This window comes from Corvus cornix, chromosome 3 (genome assembly GCF_000738735.6).
Source record: "Corvus cornix cornix isolate S_Up_H32 chromosome 3, ASM73873v5, whole genome shotgun sequence".
In the NCBI taxonomy this organism is placed as follows: domain Eukaryota; kingdom Metazoa; phylum Chordata; class Aves; order Passeriformes; family Corvidae; genus Corvus; species Corvus cornix.
Window position 1 is genome coordinate 45,415,481 of NC_047056.1, and position 20,349 is coordinate 45,435,829.

Here is a 20,349-nt window from a genome sequence, read left to right on the forward strand (position 1 = left end):
ATATGCAGAAGATATTTCTTAGTTTGCCAACTCATGTCTCTTACAATATTGTTTTCCCAGATGTGTCATCTACTCCAGTACCTGTGTGACTGCCAAGTACGACACCGAATAGAAGCCATTGTAGCATTTTCTGATGATTTTGTGGCCAAGCTTCAAGAGAATCAACGCTTCCGGTACAATGAAGTGATGCAGGCCTTGAACATGTCCGCTGCTCTGACAGCTAGAAAAACAAAAGAATTTCGATCCCCTCCTCAAGAACAGGTACAGCTTACAATTCACAGTTTCTTTCTTGTTGCACTTTATGTGCTTTTTGTGCTGCAGAGTTCCGTTTGATTTGAAAGTTTTTCCTTTTGGAGATCAGTAATTTGTCTTTTCTTTGTATTCTCTAAGATTAACATGCTGCTGAACTTTAAAGATGATAAAAATGATTGTCCTTGCCCTGAAGAAATTCGGGATCAACTCTTGGATTTCCATGAAGACCTAATGACACACTGTGGTAAGTCTTGTCACTGAATATTTTTACTTTTTAAATTATATTATCTTTAGAAGCAATTTTTGTAAGTAATTTTATGTAAGAAACATAAACTGAATAGTCTGCAAATTACACTATACAAATTATAAATATTATCAAATAAAGATAATTAACTTGTAGTTAAAACCAAGGAAATAGTTTTATCCTTATCTGGTCAAACTGTAAGGGAATGCTGTATGTTTTGCTTCATAAGCATCTGTTCTGCAGGCTGAAAAACTCAGTTCCTTCATTCTCTCCTTATAGGACAAGCAGTCCAGACACCAGTGGGTCATTGTTGGATGCTTTCCAGCTTTTCAGTATTTTTCTTGTATTTGGTAACAGGAAATGCAGATGAAATAAATAACTTAGATAAACATTTGAAAGGAAAACAAGCTTTATCTTTTTGATTTTTCCATTTTTCTTTAGTTTTTTTCCATCATTCTCCTCTGTTCAAATTATTTAACATAGTTTTTTTCATTACCTTTCCTTTCTTGTGGGGGAAAATAGGAATTTGCATAATCTACAAGTAGAAAATTAATTTTGTGGGTCAGAGGGTGAATTATCATAGAGCAGAACTAATTACTCTATATATTGCAAAATAAGTAAAAGTTACCCATCCTAAGTAAATGTTTGTTTAGTCAGCCACTACTTAGGGACTCACATTTTGTAGAATGGTTGAGAGACAATGTATTGAAAGTTTGCAAATCAAAAAAGTACAACTAGAGCTCAGGGAATAGTGCAACTGTGGGAAGACAGACATTTCATTTGGGTAATTTCAGACCATCTCTGAGTTCCAATTGATAAGACATTCCAGTGTCTTTACTGTTAGTTAGTTTGGTTGAGGAGACTGCCATCCAAAACATTTTGTACTATGATTTGGTGTGTAATATGAAGTTACTGATGATCATTTTTTAGTTGAGCATCAATTGCTCTGTTACAACAAATTATAACAAAATAACTTTTAATAAAAATGGAACTGTACCTAAAGCAAAAACATCAGACAACTAGGACCAAATGCAATAAATTGAGAAGACTGATGTTATGTCATGAAGAAACATCCTATAAAATTCAAGACTGCTGAAGAACTTTCCACAAAACCCTTAACTTCAGAACTTGTTTTGGAAACTAAAAAAATCCAGAAAATAGTTGAATGACATTTGTACTTGGACTTATTATTATATTACTTATTACTTATTGTGAGTAATAGGTATGGGTCAGGATTTTTAATTCCTCTGCAATGTATGCATGAATCAATAAGTTTAAGATAAATGAGCTGATAGGAATCCCTTGAAGTTCAGCACTGGGAAGTATAAACTCCTGCACCTGGGGAGGAATAACCCCTGCAGCAAGGACAGGCTAGTGACCAAACTAAAAAGCAGCTTTGTAGAAAAGCTGGGCTCTTCAGTACAAGAGAGACATGGGCATACTGGAGTGAGGCCAGGGAGGAGTCATCAAAGATGGTTAAATTCTTGGGCCATCTTTTGTACAAGGAGAGAATGAGAGGACTGGGGTTGTTTAACTTGAAGAGGAAGCTCAAAAGGGGGATGGTATCAATGTATATAAATACCTGTCGGGCAGGGGGTGTTTAGAAGTCTGAGGCAGACTTTCCTCAGAGATGTCTAGTGACACAAATTGAAAATCAGGAAATTCTACTTGTTTGTTACAGTTTGTTACTGTAGGGTGATGGAACTCAAGAACAGGTTGCTCACAGAGGTTGTGGAGTCTCTTCACCTTAGGAGATACTCAAAATTCACTGCACATGGTCCTGGGCAACCTGCTTAGTTGAACTTGTTTTGAGCTGGGAGCCTGAACTCTAAACGCTCATTCCAAACTCAGCTGTTTGGTGATTCTGTGAATTCTCGCATTAATTGTTTTTGCTTTTTTGTAGCTTGTTATAGTAATGTCATGAAAGAGCACTGTATTAAGAGGGTGGCTTCTTTCTTCTGACTGATCGCTGAAAAGTATATTTGTTGTAACACTTATACTTTCACTTCTTTTATATGTTTAACCTAGAAATCTTTACTTGAACCAAACTGTATCTCTAGGGACTATATCTACACTTCTGAGCTACATATGTCCAAAACATCAGCATCAGTGTTATTATGGCAAAATGAATACTGGGGGAAATATATTTTGTGTATGTTTTAGGTATAGCACCACACAATTTATACGCTAAATTACTAAGATTATCTGATCCTTATCTGCACTTTCCTGCTTGGCACGTATGCCTGTTCTATACTTGTTCCAAATGCTGCTTAAACATGTCCCATATAAAACTCTCAGAGCAGAAAAACAGTTCAGTTCAATTATGTTTGTACACGCAAGATTTCTGTAGCTTGCTAAATTTTATTCTTTCACTACTTTGTGCATTTTTTTTTTTTTTTTTTTTAATTTCAGGAATTGAACTAGATGAAGATGGAACCTTGGATGGCAACAGTGATTCAACCATTAGGGGTCGCCTCCTATACCTTATGGAAAAAGTTACATATCTGAAGAAGAAACAAGCTGAGAAGACAGTTGATGATGATGATAAGACATCCTGTAAGCAAAATTAAATCAGTTTATTGCAACTTAATTCCAAAAGGCAAAAGAACCAGACCAGGAAGTTCTTCACACATTTTCAGCCAAAACAAGGTGTATTTTTAGTGAAGTGTCTGTGCACCTTAAAGTTTGTAGCTTTACTAAAAACAGGGACAGATGGATTTATAGGCAGATTTGTTTCCCAGGGGGATGTAGTGGAAAATTTCGTCTACTGGCATTTTTGCCCCATATCCTTGTCGACTCATACATTTTTCAGAATGTATCTTGCTTTTAGTAGAATTAGTGCAGACTTAATAATTGTAGCAAGATCCTGATTTATGAGAACTTCCTCAGCTGCAGCAGCTTCAAATCAGTATTTGCATGAACATTACCATATGAAATAAAACTCTGCAATTAGACTGTAATTAGCAGAAGCCTCCCCACCCAACCTAAAATTCAAGATTTGCTGACTGTAACTGTTGTTCTGTAATTTTTTCTGATACTTTCTGCCTTTCTATCTTGAAAAGAATCACTGCCAGTGGCATCCTAGTTCTGCTGTTGGTGCCAACTGACTATTAAAATTTTATTTATCTTTTTATTTGTCAGTGTTGCTTTTATTTTTATCTATTTTTTCCTTTTTTGTGGTATGTGGCACTTTCAAATGTCCTTATTTTTTATGTGATAATTAGAGGCTAGGCCCGTGCAGAATCTGATGATGAATCTTTTCCTTTTTTTTCTTGTAATAAGCATAAAAGCTCTATAAAACCTGATTTTCTCTCTGTCTTATACTGGTAGAAAGACTTATATTAAAAAACCAGACCCACAGGTAGGTGAAATGCAGTACTGCAGTTATGAAAATAGGAGCAAAATGATTGTCTGCTTCCCTGGGATTCTTTATTAAAAAAAAACCCCCAAAACCCCAAAAAACAGAACAAACAAACCCCACCCAAAAAGCTTAGCATTGTGACCTTTCTTGTTATTATATTCAGTCCTTCTGAAAATATCAGCCCAAACACATTTCATCTTTTTCCTTATTTTAAAAGTGTTTTTATTCTTAAAAATGAATAAAATGACACTGTGTCAATGGAAACACCTATAGTACGGTGCCTGGATAGCAGCAATGAAATACATTACTTCTACTCTCTTTTCCCCTTTCCCTGTATTAGCACAAATTCTCTTCTTTGTTAAACATTCTCTCTTCTGTGAACTCCTATTTCTCCAGTATCTTCCTGTAAGTACTTCTCTTTTTGTTTATTAGTTTGAGTTAACCTGGAATTATCTGAACTGCGATTATATAGGTTGTTTATATTAACATATCTTTCCCAAACATACATATATCCCAACTAATAAAGATTATCAGTGACACCAGAAAATGCAGGTTTCTTGCTTCATTAGAGACTGAACTGGAAGTATGCAAATGATGATTTGCCATTTATTTGGTTGTAGTGTGTTTAGTTCTTTTGAAGGGCCTTTTTCTTTGGCAAAGGAATAAGTTAAATTATTTTGTTGTATATGTTATAAAACTTTGAGTGGATACAGAGCTTAGACATGTAAATAAATAATATATCATTTACATATACTACCAGTATAATTTTTCAGCCTTACTTCATAATAGGCTAAAAAAGCCCTCAGACCTATATTAATAGAAAAATGTTGAAAGCATACAGAAATAAATCTGGTGAGTTTATGAACATCTAGTATATCTTCACAATTTTTTGTGTTTTCTTTAATTTTAAATATAGGCTTTTGGTTTTGAGATATTCCTGCTTCTCTTGTGTGGTTTTTATTTTTCTTTGATAGTCTGCTAAAGAAATACTGAGAAAAAGGTGCTTCTTAGGAATTGAATTCATTCCAATTCATGTTGCATAGTGAGTTCTGAGGGATTAGCAGTAGGGAGATGAGCAATTCATGGTAATTTTGTGATTTATTTATTTTCTTCACAGCTACTCTCCAGCAGTTGATTTCAGACACGATGGTGCGCTGGGCCCAGGAGTCAGTGATAGAAGACCCGGAGTTAGTGAGGGCCATGTTTGTACTGCTACATCGCCAGTATGATGGTATTGGTGGCCTGGTTCGAGCCCTACCAAAGACCTACACCATAAATAGCGTGTCTGTGGAAGACACCATCAATCTTCTGGCATCCCTTGGCCAAATCCGTTCCTTGCTTAGTGTCAGAATGGGGAAGGAAGAGGAGAAGCTTATGATTCGTGGATTAGGGTAAATAATGGGAGTGTAACTTCTCTTTATTTACAGACTTTTTTTTGTGATTTGCTGTATGGTTATGGCCAAGGTTGTATACGAAGTTTCAATCTGAATATGGATGTAAATGCAGACACTGCTATCAGTTGTATAGTATCCTCAGTTGTAAGAGAAAGCCTTTGCAGCATTATGTGTATCACTTGGGGGGAGAAGCAGTTGGCTTCTGTAAGATTCTGAGAAAAGTTGAAAACATGTATGTAATATTTTATGATATCAGAATCTATCTTGTTACTGTATTTTAAGTAGTATGGCTGTAAAGAATCCTGTCAAGAATACTATCCATTTTTTATGAATGCACTGACTATTGGCTCTTGACACATGCAATTTCCGTTAGCAGTCAGCTAATGGAGTTGTGCCTACCCAAGTCTGTACATATGCCATCTTTTTTATTGCACTAAATATAGATGGTATGTTTGAGCTATGAAGTAGTTCACGCAGTGTTATTCATCCTAATTATATGATTAATAGTACTGAAGTATAGGCTAATAAAAAGCCCAGATGGAGAAAACAGTAAAGCAAACATGATAGCCTCTAGCAGGAAAGAGGCTGGTTGGTTTTTTTCTCTGACGTTTTTCAAAGAGATGTCTTTTGATATTAAGCATCAGCTGTGATCTATTGGAAATTTCCAGTCAGCAAGAGCAATGAGAACCAGAGACAGCATTATATAAAGAATGCCAGGAATGAAAGCAGAAGCAAAGCTTTTGTTGTGTGAAATACTTACACCTACTTCTTAGGTTGCCAGCAGATCTCATCAATGTTTCATGGTTGTTGCAATCTTTGGTGTACTCATGCTAAGGCTTTGGCAAAAGGGAGGGTCTGGCATCTGTCAAGAGACACAAAGTACTGGCATTTCCAAATCTACCTTTTTATACAAATGGAAAATGTTTCATTTCACTTCAGTTTATGAAGTCTAAAATGAGTGAGTGATTACTAGACTTGGTTTTCATGTCATGTTCTGTGTTTAGTTCTTACACATTTTTTTTCCTCAGCATTTTCTACTGTGAATTAAGAACCAAGATTTTCTGAATCTATTTAATGTTAGCAGTGTTTTTGCTGCTATGTAAAGCCTGGTGTAAGTTAAGCCAGTGTTCTCACTACCTCTTCCTGTCACCTTTATGGTAGTCTCTATATAAGTCTCTATAAGTCTCTATAAGTTTAGCTTGTAGGTTATACAGCTGTGCTATTTGTACCTTCTGTAGGCTAACCCGAGCTCAAACACCTATTCAGAAAAGCCAGTTTTTTTGCTGTGAGTGGTATTCCTTTCTTTCAGCTGAGAAATGGAAGTGTTACTCATTGCTGCTTTAAAACTCAGTTTCCTCAGAAATGCTGTTAAGATTTTTTTTCCCTAAGGGAGACATTTTATAGTACAGTTCACAGTTAAACAGAACACTGAAAGTAGATGTAATTTGCAAAGTAGGGCAATGTTGCTAGCCAGCCCTTCAGGTAACATTCTGACTTTCTGTACTGCTTTCTGTAAAAGAAAGCTGCTGCAGACAAATAAGAGTTTAGAATGTCTTGGAAGATTGATAGCATTGAGGTCTTTTTCCAAGCATGAAGCATTAGTGCCAAAAGATGAGACTGCCTTTGGAGGCAGGGCCTATCATCCCTGATATGAAGTTTAGGTTTTAGGAGCAAAGTTACTGGGAGTCAAAAACTCTGATACTGTCAAATACTCTTCTTCACATCTCTTCTTTTAAAAGGTTGAATTTTCCTTGCCTCAGTGTAGGAGTTTTAGGTCAGGAAAAAAAAAGACTGTTTAAAATGTACACTGAAATTTGCACAGTTGCCAACAGTATTTTCTGTAGTGACCTGCTAATCCTTTTCTCCCATGACCTAATTGCCTTCACAGTTATTTATGGGTTGTATTTGATTTCAAGACTAATTATAGTTTTTAGAAATTTAATTACTTTTTAAACCAGACATTTTTATTCGGTATACGATGTCAAAGAAAATATTGACATTATGATCTTAAGGACTGATTTTAAATATGAAAATCTGTTCTGATGAAATATGTAGAAGAGAAGAGTTCTGTTGAACAGTAACTCATGAATAATATTTGTGGAGCTTCTAGTTTTGATGCTTAGAAAATAGCTGGATATCTCTTTCCCCTAGGATTTTTTTATTGGTTTTGATGGCAGATAGCAAATGTCTCAAGGTTTTAATAATCTAAAAAGGAACTTGTGTCAAAAAATATTGCATAATTGAATTTAAAATTTAAAATAATATAGCAGTTTTGATGATGCTCTTGTCAGAACATAATGTTAGATCTGAATGGAATTTCTAATGAAAATAGAAGAGTCTCCTAATCCAGTGTAATCAAGGGGTAATTAGTGCAGTAACTATAATATGGAAAAAGAAAGGCCATGTTCCTCCACAATGTGCATAGAAAAATAGACAGGAGAGATTGAAACTCAATGGAAAAAGTCCCTGAGGTAGTTTTTTACTTCAGGAGGTGGTGAAGAATTGCACAGTAAATTAGCTTTGCAAATTACATAATAGGTAAACTACTGGTCCATAACATTTTTTTATTTCCTTTTCCTGTAGAGACATCATGAATAATAAAGTATTTTACCAACATCCAAATCTCATGAGAGCTTTAGGTATGCATGAGACTGTCATGGAAGTGATGGTAAATGTGCTTGGTGGAGGAGAATCCAAGGTAAAGCAATTCACTGTTAGAAGGAAGAAAGTTTAGAATAGAACTGTTCAAAGCTTTTTCCTATAAGGCACTGAGCTGTCACTGGAGATACTGGGATCACAATCTCTTACTAATTGCCATTAACATAATAGTTGATTAAGTTTTTTAGAAGAATCTGTCCTTCCATTCCAGAGGAGGGTATTATTAACATTGTAATTTCAGATGCTTTAAAGAAAAAACTGTAGCACTTTCTATACTTATTATGTTTTAAAGGGGAGATCTTTTTATTAAGTAATTAAAAAAACAATTCAGTATTAGTCTATGAAACTGAGTACTCACTTTCTTTCATGTTTGAATCTAGAATCTGTGGGTGATCTCAGCTTCAGTTTTTAAAGCTTACGCCTTGATCTTTGAGGCTTAAGGTGTTACTAGCTACCTGAGCAAGTCCTGATGATTCCAGTGAGAAACCTAAGCAGTTAACTTTCCTGAGGGGCAAGGAGTACAACACCTACATATTAGTATGTTAAAAGGCTTTACGTAAATGATCCTGTGCATGTTATATGTCTGTCTTAGAGTTTGAACTTGACTCTGTTTTTATTTGCTTCTTAGGAAATCGCATTCCCAAAGATGGTGGCAAACTGCTGTCGTTTTCTATGTTATTTTTGCCGCATCAGCAGGCAGAATCAAAAAGCTATGTTTGATCATCTTAGCTATTTATTGGAAAACAGCAGTGTTGGCCTTGGTAAGTATTAAAACAAAATTTAAAATTTCCTGCTGATTTATATATGAAACCACCAGTATTTTTCTGCATCCCTCCGTTTACTCACTCTGTATTCAAGTTTCTACTTTTTCCGGTGCAAAATATCTTCATTAACTGTATTTCTGACTCCAAACAACTCCCCTGACAGTAGCATTAAGTTGAGCTAATTTAGTACACTTTGTAGTATATGCCTGAACATTCAGAGAGACTTAGTGGTTACTGGCTCATTTTGAGGAACAGAATATATTCCTGTTTTGACAAAGAGAATCATTAATATGTTTTGGCAGCATTTCATTAAGGCTTACCTCTCACTGCTGAAGCATGCACCCCTACACTCTTTTATGTATACTGGTCAATATACACCTATGGCAGTGGGAGAACTACATAACTCATTTCCTTGATTAGATGCATGGTTAGATGCCCAGAAATGAACCTTGAAACTTTTTTAACATGTTTGCTTTCCTTTTCTTGGCTGAAATGTTGTAGAGGAAATACATTTATCCTCATTTTAGTACTTGAAATTGACAATATATAAGTATTTAGGAACCACCATGATATTTTTTTTAATGATCACAAATGTGTAAATGTAAAGGCATAGGACAGAAGCATAAACTCAAAATGTTTTTGAAGAGGAAGTGCCCAAATCAAATGTATTTGGAGTGTCATTATGAAAACCTTAGATTTTTCTAATGCTATATTTACCGCCATTTTTGAAAGAAATACACACCTTACAATCTTACGTTTTAAAGCTTAAAGATATTTTCTATTTCAATGGATTTTGGTGGCATGTCCGTGTATTAGACATAAAATCTTTACTGCACTTTCCTCAAAACAAAGTTGTGTCAATTAGGAAAATTAGAATGCAATCTTAAAACAAAGTATATGATGAGAACAGGCATGTATAAGACAAGTTGTTTCTAGCTTGAACATTTATATTGTATTTTCATTTCATATCAGTATCAAATTTCATTCAAGTGCATGATGATATTTTAAACTGAGAAGTATAAATTATGTATTTATAATCATGTGCTAACTAATGACAAAATGCTGCCTCTTATTAAGAAAAATGGTAACGCATTTCCTGAGAATTTGTTGAGTTTTATTAAATTGCTGTTAAATCTAAATGTTATTTTAACAGCCTCTCCCTCTATGCGAGGATCAACTCCTTTAGATGTTGCTGCAGCGTCTGTAATGGATAACAATGAACTTGCTCTGGCTTTAAGGGAGCCTGATCTGGAGAAGGTTGGTAGCTTCTTCATCAAATTTTTTTTCTTCCCCTGTAGAGAGGAGAAGATACCTGTTTCTTGGAGTAAGCAAAATCCAAGACTATATGGCAGTTTCTGGTACTTTTCAGGGGAAGACTGAGAATCTGGTTGTTTGTTCTTTCTGCTGGTCTGAAAAATTGAACTGAGGTTGTGGTGATTACACATACAGTTGTAGCCAAAAGGAATAGCTTCAAGGGCAGCTCTTAATTTTGCAGTAGTGGAGTCCATACCCAACAGAACTTTGTTGCTAAAATCTTTCTTTGTTGTTCTTTTGAATGGTGACATGCAATGGTGACATAATACAGTAGGGGTTACTAGGAGCTTTGTGCCAACTTGTTACAACATATGACAAATCTTCATAGAGATATCTGCCTATATCTGTTATATTTTCCCCTTAACATTTAAACCTGTTTCAGAAAAGTTTGACAAAATTTGGATTAATTACACTAAAGAATAAAATACAATAAAGAATAAAAAAGAGAACCTGTAACAATTGTGTAGTATATGTAAATTGTTGCTGCAAGAAGGAATAGAATAATAGTTACTCTGTCAGTAGTGGATAAAAAAAGCAGGTTAAGAAATGGAAAGACAGATTCAAGGTAGTCATTAAAAACTCTTTCTTAAGAAAAGCAAGACAGAGGAATTGCAGTATCCAATTTGTTTTTGAAGACCTCAGATTCTGGAGATGATTTAATCTTCATAGGAAAACATCTGTCAGGAGTAATATAAGTGCAGATGTTCCTTTATTGGAATAGGAAGATGGACCATGTGTGTTTAAAAGGATATTTTCAGTCTTACCGTTCTTATAAGTGCTCGGCAAGAAGAAGCCATCCAGACTGGCTCAAGGCTATGCTTACAGTTCTTACAGGTCAGAAAGGAAAGGGCCAACTAAAAATTACTACTGAGCCTATAGTTCTGAATTACAGGGAGCATTACTGCTGTGTGTTTGAAAAAGAAAGGGGAAAAAAAAAGCAAGTGAAAATGAATGGTCAAAATAAAAGAGTAGACCTTTTATTCTTTATAAAAGAAAAGATATGTTTTTGATTATGGATGGTGTGTAGTTGGGGAATATTGCAAAATTGAATAATTTGTAATGCTCAAAGTTGCAAGAGAAATGAGAGAACAGATTGCAAAGCATAATTCTAGAGAGATAAATGATGGAATTGAGAAAAGTAGGTCTTGCAGTTCATGGCAGGAATAGGAGAAGACTGGAAAAGTGAACTAAGAAAGAGAGTGCGCTTCTGATTTGCCCAAAGCATGATATGGTTTTGTCAGGGATAAGAGATTGTGGACACCATATCCTGACAACGTAAAGGATGCTTCCCTTTGAAGATGCACTTTTCTTTTTCACAATTATCTTTTTTATCTTACCTTGCTTTTAGGTGGTTCGCTACTTGGCTGGATGTGGATTGCAGAGTTGTCCTCTGTTGATTTGTAAGGGCTACCCGGACATCGGATGGAATCCAGTTGAAGGAGAACGATATTTGGATTTTCTTCGTTTTGCTGTTTTTTGCAATGGTAGAGTAGAAGCCTAAACATTCTATAAATTCCTCTAATATCCAAATAAGTTTGTAATTTTAAATAGTAATACAAGCCAACTTGATAAGTTACTGTAAATTAAAAGAACTTGCAGAAAGAGTAGAATTGTTTAAGACACATTAACTTATATGACTTGTGAAATGGGCATCTAGGGTCCTGTGAACCTGTGCCCCATTTTTTGGATCCAGCTTTAGGTTTTGAAATGCCCACAATCTCCTTTGGAAGTAGAGCAGAGAGTCCTAAATCATTTTGTGATAAATTCAGGCTAGATACAGAGCCAAACCCCTATCGGTTTATGAAGATTTAGATAGTCCAGTTTTAGTGTTCGGCAATTATACTGGTCCCCTCATTAACCCTTGCACTTGACTGAATCTTTTCCAAAATTCAGTAGTTTCAGTGATGCTTTAAACATCCTTTACTACATAGTTAAGTCCTTGGCTTTATTTAATTTTGAATTAAAACATGTTTTATTTTATACACGTTTTTTATTTTCGTGCAATAATAGAGGTGCATGTGTGTTTCTGTAACTTTGTTGTGATATTTAAAGAGTTTTGTAGTTAAAAGTTTCTATGCATTCTGTTCTTTTGTGTCCCTTTTTCTGATTATATTTCAGAACTCTTTTCGATATAATCTTATATCTTGATATTTGTTCTGTGTGGTAGGAGAGAGTGTGGAGGAGAATGCTAATGTTGTAGTCAGACTGCTTATTCGCCGACCTGAGTGTTTTGGTCCAGCTCTAAGAGGAGAAGGAGGCAATGGGTTGCTTGCTGCCATGGAGGAGGCAATACAAATATCAGAAGATCCAACGAGAGATGGACCTTCCCCAAGTAATGGATCTAGTAAAACCCTGTAGGTGCAGTAGAATTGCTTACATTGCCATAATAGTTGTTTGTTTGTTTTGTAATCTTAGATGTGAAATGACCTTTTTGTTTTAACACAGGAATTACCAGTTGATTCTTCCTTGGATTCTGTGTAGGGCAGAGATTTATCTTTTGCTAAACAGTGCTTCCTCTGCACTGTTAATTTAAGTAACTCTCTCTAAATGTTAAGACATCTCTAGAATTCTGTTTGTTCTTTTTCATTCCATTAAGAGTCAGTCCACTGATGCAAAAATTCACAGCTAAGTGGTACTAATGGTTACAATGGAGATGTTGCTACTATCTTTTAGGGAACAAAATACATTCTGTCTTAGTCTGCTGTAAGTTCATTTGTTAACAGAAGCCACTCTCTGTAAGCTATTACACATATGAGCAGAATTTCTTTATTTATTAGTATTTTTAAAAATTTTCTTTTTTTTTTAATCTTTTATTTGTTGTAACATTTAACTAATTACAGTGAAATAGAAGAACAAGAAGATGACACTATTCACATGGGAAATGCAATCATGACCTTTTATGCTGCCTTGATTGATCTCTTAGGACGTTGTGCCCCTGAAATGCATGTAAGTTTTATGTCTTCATGCACTGGAAAGCAAAGGCATAGTTGTTTTACTGCTCACTGGTTTGCTGTTCATTTTTTTCTCAGTATGGTGTTATCAGGTATTAAAGCAGTGGTATGGCTACATAGTATCTTAGTGGACAGGATGTGTTCTACTGATTGGCAAGGGAAAAAAATATATTCAGAAGCTGGTTTTTTAAAGGAATTATTCCCTTGCTTTTTGATTTTGTTTTTTTTTTTTTTTTGGTTTGACTGTCCATTGTGACAACCAAATTCCTCAAATGTCTCTATTTGTTGTGATGATGTACAGTGATTTATTTTTTATAAACTACAGTTTTACTCTTCATATACTTACTTTAAACAGACTTTTAATGTTATATATAATTTTTTTTATATTATATATATAAAAAAATATATATATATTACAGGGCATTCTTTTAAAATGTAGGGGTAAGCATTATACTTGGACGTATACACCAATATCTCAGAATCTTTATTCACACCAACAAACCTTCTCAAAGGTAAATTGTCACTATTTCAGGCATTAGATACAAAGAATTAGAAACACTATAAAAACTTTTCCATGAGCTTAGTCTTGTTTAATAAGCAAACATGTAGATTTTTAGACTTTGTGCATCTGCATCCAAACTACAGCAAATCGATGCAGACTGCATGAAATTTACATTGTTAATTATCATGCAATTTTGGGAGTAGTTATTCTTTCGTATAGAAGATAAAAAGATGATCTTGCTAAATTTTTATTTCTCTTTTTATTAGCTAATCCATGCTGGTAAAGGGGAAGCCATTAGAATCAGATCAATTCTACGGTCTTTGATTCCACTCGAAGATTTGGTGGGAGTAATCAGTATTGCTTTCCACATGCCAACCATAGCGAAGGGTAAGATTGTTCTACATTTTTTCTCCCATCCTAGTCTTATGATTTGCAATTTATTGACATATTGACACCCATGCTTTTTTCAGCATTTAAAAATATTACAGAAATTCAACTATTTATTATACGAATTAAAAGACAGATTGTGTGTATCTCATACATGTTTCAAAAATCTTTATGCATGCTGTAGTCAACAATTCTGTGTACCCTTAAATTACTGATGTAAATCCTGTTAAATTGAATTATGAAAATCTATTATAACTTTAAAAAGAAATTTTAAAATGCATGCTTTCTGGTTTTAGAACTATTTTAAAATATTGCAGCCTCATTTCTCAATAAAATAATCCTTAGCTTTTGCTGTTCTAACCCTGTCAATTGTTTCTAGCAGACCTTACTAAGACACCAGAGTTGTTCTCCAGCAACTATGCTGAAGAGATAGATGTGACATACATAGGCGAATGCATTTCTTTATGTTTTCTGCCTATATAAAATTGATTGCAATATGGGAGCTCTGTGAGCACCTATATAAAAGGGAAAGGGATTACATCTGCTTTTAGTGTGTCTGGAGGGAAAACATTATATATACTACCTGGATTGTTTAGAGACTCACAGCACAAGATTTTCCAATAGGTTGCAGCTGAAGAGATAAGATCAACCATTACTTATTTATGATCCAAATATGGATAGACCTATAGGTGAGATCTCAGTAGCAGACTACAGCTCATACATGCAGAAGTGTTTATTTACTTTCCGAAATGAAAGTATCAAGATTTTAAAATATTTCAATGAATTCCTTTCAGATATTTTGAAAGTTTTGACATATATATGACTTGTTAGCACATTCTTAATTCTTTGTCATACATTAAAGATATGCTCACCAATGCTGCATTTCCAGGATCTCTGATGTAGAGTTCTTGTAATTTTTACTTTCCATCTGCTTCTGCTGAGAAGTAGGTAGTTATGTAGGTTAATTACTATGCTTTAGGTACTTAGCATATTAGAATATCAACTGTTAAGAATCCCTTAGTATACAAAGTGTGAACAGAAAAGTATGCAGGGACTTTGAGGTCACTATGGGTAGAATTTATCTTATGCTCTTTTTTTCATTTAATTACAAATACGTTGCCTTTGTGTAACAAAACTGTGGGGAAGATGCCTAGGTATTAACAGAGACTCAAAAGCTCTGATAAGTAGCAGCATGACTGCCTAGTCTGCTGGTGGAGGAGGATCCCTGTCACTGAAGTCTTATTTCTTCCTTTTAGATGGTACTGTGGTGGAACCTGACATGTCTGCGGGGTTTTGCCCAGATCACAAGGCAGCCATGGTTTTGTTCCTTGACAGGGTCTATGGAATTGAGGACCAGGATTTTCTTCTTCACCTTCTTGAAGTTGGCTTTCTGCCAGACCTTCGTGCTGCTGCCTCATTAGATACGGTAAGGGTTTCAGTCTGGTTTTTTTTGTTTTGTTATCTTATTGAGCACTACAACATTTTTCATCCCTTGAAAAAGCACTTTTTATGTCTTCACGTCTTCTGCCTTTCTCAAATGCTGTCTGAACTGTGTGTTGCTTCTGAGCTTTGATAATACTTGAAGATGCATCGTCCAGTGTAATGCTCACTTTTTAAGAACTTGCACTGATACCCATATCCATAAAAGATGCAGTGCCTTTCCCCAGGAGACTTTCTGAGCTTGTGCTATGGAATAAAAATCAGATGACCTGCCAATGAAGCATGTGACTGGGAGCTACGTTCCTGAAATAGACAGAAAGTGTTCATCTCTGTGCATTTGTTAGGGACACCTTCACTGTTATTTAGAAAATGACTACATTTCTATTTTAGTTCTACCTCAATGTTGCTGCCTTTTTTTTTTCTTTCCCTGTGAGTCTTATTTCCATCTAATTTCTTTTAGCTGTCTTGATCCAGAAAGCTTAGATTTAGAGAGCTATTATGAGGGCTAAGGCATTGAATTTGGTTTTCCTATTTGACCTCTTATGTCAACATTTATTTCTGGAAATAATGGTGTTGTTATTTAGGATCATAGAAAAAATAATACAGTTGTTAAGGTCAGAAAAGACTTCTAAGATTATGAAATCCATCTGTCAACCTAGCACCACCACCTTGTTCAGCAGTAAACCAGATCCTCAAGTGTCATATCCACTTTTTTGAATATATTTATTTTTTTGAACACTTCCAAAATTATGACTCCACTACTTACCTGAGCAGTGTGTTCCAATGCATGAAAACCCTTTCCAAGAAAGGAAATTCTTCCAAGGAAGAATTTTTTCCTCATATCTAATCTAAACCTCCCCTTGTGCAATTTGAGGCCATTTCCTCCTGTTCTGTTTCGTTACTTGGGAGAAGAGACTGACACACCACTACAATTTCCTTTCAGGCCGTTGTAAAGAGTGATAAGGTCTCCTCTGAGCCTCCTTTTCTCCAGGCTAAACAGTCTCAGCTCCCTCAGCTATTCCTCACAGGACTTGTACTCCAAACCCTTCACCAGCTCTGTTGCCCTTCTCTGAACACACTCCAGCACCTTGATGTCCTTCTTGTAGTGAGGGACCCAAAACTGGAGATTGGAGGTGCAGCCTCACCAGTGCTGAGTACAGGGGAATGGTCACTGTCCTGCTGGCCACTCTGTTGCTGATACAAGGCAGGATGCCATCAATCTTCTTGGCCGCCTGGACACAAGTTCATGTGCAGCTGTTGACCAATACCCCAAGGTCCTTTTCTGCCAGATATTTAAGAAAGAGCAGGTGCGGATTTTTAACTCACATCAACTTGGCCTTGTTCATAGCAAAAAGATACTGGCTTTTATTACCTGATTTTGGAGTGTTCTGTTTAGCAACTATGACATTCTTCAATATAATCTTGAAAAGTGTTTTGTTTTGTAATGACTGCATTTACTGGTTTTGTTCACTAAAAACAAAACAAAAGCCATCTATAGACTTTAAAAGCAGGAGAACAAGCTAGGCATCTAGCTCCAGTAGGTATCCTATCCTCATTTCCATGTTTCTGGAAATTTCCCCCTTTATAATTGCAAAACAAAATCAACAATTACTTTTAATTTGTAACAACACTGATGAAACAAGTGTAATTTCTGTCCTATTTAATTTATAGGCTGCTTTAAGTGCTACGGATATGGCTTTGGCTCTGAATCGATACCTTTGCACAGCAGTCTTGCCTCTCTTGACCAGATGTGCCCCTCTGTTTGCTGGCACGGAGCACCATGCTTCCCTCATCGATTCCTTATTACACACTGTGTACAGACTCTCAAAGGGATGCTCTCTTACCAAAGCTCAGCGAGATTCTATTGAAGAGTGTTTGCTGTCTATCTGTGGGTAAGAAAATACTCCTGCCTGTACAGGAGTGCTAAGTGATAAAGTAATCAGTTATATTTATAATACAGGAATGCAGAACTATGCCACCAGTAACATAATTAAATATTTTTTTTCCTCATCAGATGCTTATGATAGTTTTTAAGATACTGTATTCAATTGCAGCTTTCTTAATCACCAGTTATTCCTCAGTTCTCGTTCATTCAGTTATTCTGCTATCACCAAATCTTTTAAATTAAAACCTTGATGATTAACTAAGAGTATGCAACTCTGGAGTTGTAGAGTTATACAGACACTGAATTGCCATTTAAATACTTTTAGCTGGACAGATTTGTGGTTGATATTCAGTAATTTATACAATTCTATGTATAGGTTTATTTATGGTGTGTTCCATTTGAAATTCTAATCAATGACTAGTATTGTTATGTCTCTTTACTGAACAGCTATGGGACAGATTTTGTCTGTGTGTCTGCAGGGTCAAAACCAGTTGGTTATTATCCAGTTTTTTATAAATCTACAGGCTCAATTATGATAAGCTGACTACACAAATAGGAATTCAAGTTCTAATTAAAGCTAACATTTACGCTTTCAGTTCACCAGAGCATTTGGTTTGGTTTTTTTTTTTTTAATATTTCAACATGACTTTTTTTTTCTTTGTACAATGTGGAAATGTGCACAGAAATGACAGACAATTATATTATAATACTATAAAAATATATGTAAAAAATATATCGTGTTTGATGATACTTGATATCAGAAAATTTTGATATTTGATATATTTGACATATTTGACCAGTTTATATATATATTACATTGCTAAGAACCAGATTGACCAGATTTTACTATTTATCTGGAAAGCTTTAATGTCCATGCCATTCTAACATTCATACTATAACAATTTCTTCTGTCCTTCCAGTTAGTGCCCGCTGCTGTGTCTTGTTTAGCACATCAAAAGAGATAGTGCTCTTATGTCTTCATTAGTTTCTAAGATATTTTAAGAGCCATTGAGATACATTACAAGAAATTAACATTATATCCTTTTTTCATGGGCATGGTGATCCCAGTACACATTATCAAAGTTCAGTTCTTTTTTTCCTGCTTTTCTCCGTCTGTAGATAAGATACTTTCTTGGCTTCTTTGAAGCATTTGGTTTGTATCTTGTTCAGAATATTTTCTTTGGTATACACTGTGACACAAGTAAAATCTTACTATTTAATGAATTTGAAGAATTTTAATGGCATAGAACTGATATGTTGCTTTAATATATTTATCAGTTATTTACATAAAAATGTGCTGGTACACCCTTTTGAAATGGTTTGTCTGCTTTTAGGCAGTTGAGGCCTTCCATGATGCAGCATTTGCTGAGGAGATTAGTATTTGATGTACCCCTGTTAAATGAACATGCAAAGATGCCTCTCAAGGTAAAAATAAATATTAGTATTCAACAGCATTCTTTATAACGGAATGCAACAGAAAATAGTTGCATTGAGAAGATTCTCTGTAACCTTTGTTATGTTATTTCCACTCTGCAGTACTCTAAGACCATAGATTTAAGGATAAATTGTTGCTTTGGGAGAAATTCAGTTTAATTTCCATCCATCCATATGGAATTATGAAGTCTGGGTCTAATGTTTGCTTCTTCTTTAATTATTTCCTGTTTGTTTCAGTTCTTTTCTGAAAACAGAACAGCAAAACCCTTAGGGGCAGGGGGCAGAATCCAGTGCACAAAACATAGCAGTTTACAGTCTGTATGTACCCTTACTTTTGTCCTCTGCATTGGTTTTCCTTGCTCTTGGAAAAAGGACTCTTTCTGTTGGTGCCCGGAAATCTGTTAAACTATTATGTTTAGTGGTAATGTTCCATTTTGTTTTCAGCTCCCAAAAGTTTAGCTGTATCTTTTTATTTGGATTCCTAATGCACAAGAAAATGGAGGGGTTTTTCCTTTCTGGGATGACATGTTCCTTAAAGATTCCTCAGATATCATCATCAGTTTTAATAAACATTTGGTTCCACACGTTACCTACTGTTTTTCAGCAGTCCTTTTTAATGCTTTCCCACCACAGCTTTGAATGAGATATTTAATATTTTCTTATTTAATGTATTTTTGTGCTTTAAGAGCACATCAGGACATCTGATGTAAGAAGAGGAATTTAAATTGTTGGTCTCAAAGCCAGGGCCTGCTGCTGAAGTCCTGCCGAGGATTTCAGAATTTGGTTATGCCCCCCCAGAAATCCTCAATCAAACTAAAGATTCCGGAGCAGCCCTTCTTCTGTGTCTATGTGTGAGAAGAATAGTCAATAATTTAGTATACTGCCCTGAAGGGGACCCTTATAATGCATTATGGCATTTTATGTGCTGCTAAAACCAAGTAGTAACTTGGCACTTCTGAAGTACCATAGTGCTTCAGGGTTTGTTTTTGGGGGTGGGAGGGGAAGAAACAAGCCCAGCTCCTTGACATCTGTTCATCTAAAAGAACAGGTTATATGATACTGAGGCTCATGACTGCAGTGAGCGTCCGTCGTTGCTGAACTGGACATTAAGGAAATAATAATTGGATCCTTTTGGCTAGTCAGGCTTTGCGAGAATACAGATGTAAAGAGAACCATGCTGTTAGCATGGGCAAAGGATTTTGTCCATTGACACCTAAAAGACTAATAGAATCTTCTGAGGAAATTGAACTCTATCTGGAGATAGACCTATAACTTTTAAAAGGTTTCACTGACAGAAAACTGATTTCCAGTGATTTAACATGGGACTCCTACCCATATCTGCTGTGCTTCTGATTTGAAAATATTGTAGTGTTGTGGAGCACAAGCCTTATGGCCTTGTGCTGGCAAGCCAGTTATAGTATTCTCAAGAGGCAGCTATAAGCCCATCAAGCATCTGAAAATGTAATTTCGAATAGGAAGAGAGGAGAAAATAATGAAGGCAAATCAGAATACAGTGCTATCTACTGTGAATACATTTTTTGGTTTCTACAGTTAAAAATTGCTTCAGGTTTTAAGCAGCATGTGCATTCAAATCTATGATGCTTTTCCTGTATTCTGTGTAGTTCAGACTTTTTAGAATAGGAATCCATTGTTTTTATTTGCTCTTAAATAGTATTCAGTGCTTCATCAGGGATTTCTCTAAGACTAAACCTACCTTTACTCTCTTGACTAGGTTTAAAAACATATTCATATATATTATTATC

At 35.4% G+C, this 20,349-nt stretch overlaps 1 protein-coding gene across 16 annotated transcripts in view; it reads left to right on the forward strand.

The window, feature by feature from the left end:
- RYR2 (ryanodine receptor 2) overlaps positions 1-20,349 on the forward strand; it is a 394,774-nt gene that overhangs the window by 261,374 nt on the left and 113,051 nt on the right. For all 16 annotated transcript variants that reach the window (XM_039567939.1, XM_039567942.1, XM_039567943.1 and 13 more), the window contains 14 exons: positions 61-261; positions 391-496; positions 2,909-3,052; positions 4,975-5,248; positions 7,835-7,949; positions 8,538-8,670; positions 9,827-9,930; positions 11,336-11,471; positions 12,155-12,341; positions 12,828-12,933; positions 13,707-13,827; positions 15,084-15,253; positions 16,939-17,159; positions 18,487-18,577. In XM_039567939.1, coding sequence (XP_039423873.1) covers positions 61-261; positions 391-496; positions 2,909-3,052; positions 4,975-5,248; positions 7,835-7,949; positions 8,538-8,670; positions 9,827-9,930; positions 11,336-11,471; positions 12,155-12,341; positions 12,828-12,933; positions 13,707-13,827; positions 15,084-15,253; positions 16,939-17,159; positions 18,487-18,577 — 2,109 coding nt within the window. The remainder of the gene's footprint in view (positions 1-60; positions 262-390; positions 497-2,908; positions 3,053-4,974; positions 5,249-7,834; positions 7,950-8,537; positions 8,671-9,826; positions 9,931-11,335; positions 11,472-12,154; positions 12,342-12,827; positions 12,934-13,706; positions 13,828-15,083; positions 15,254-16,938; positions 17,160-18,486; positions 18,578-20,349) is intronic.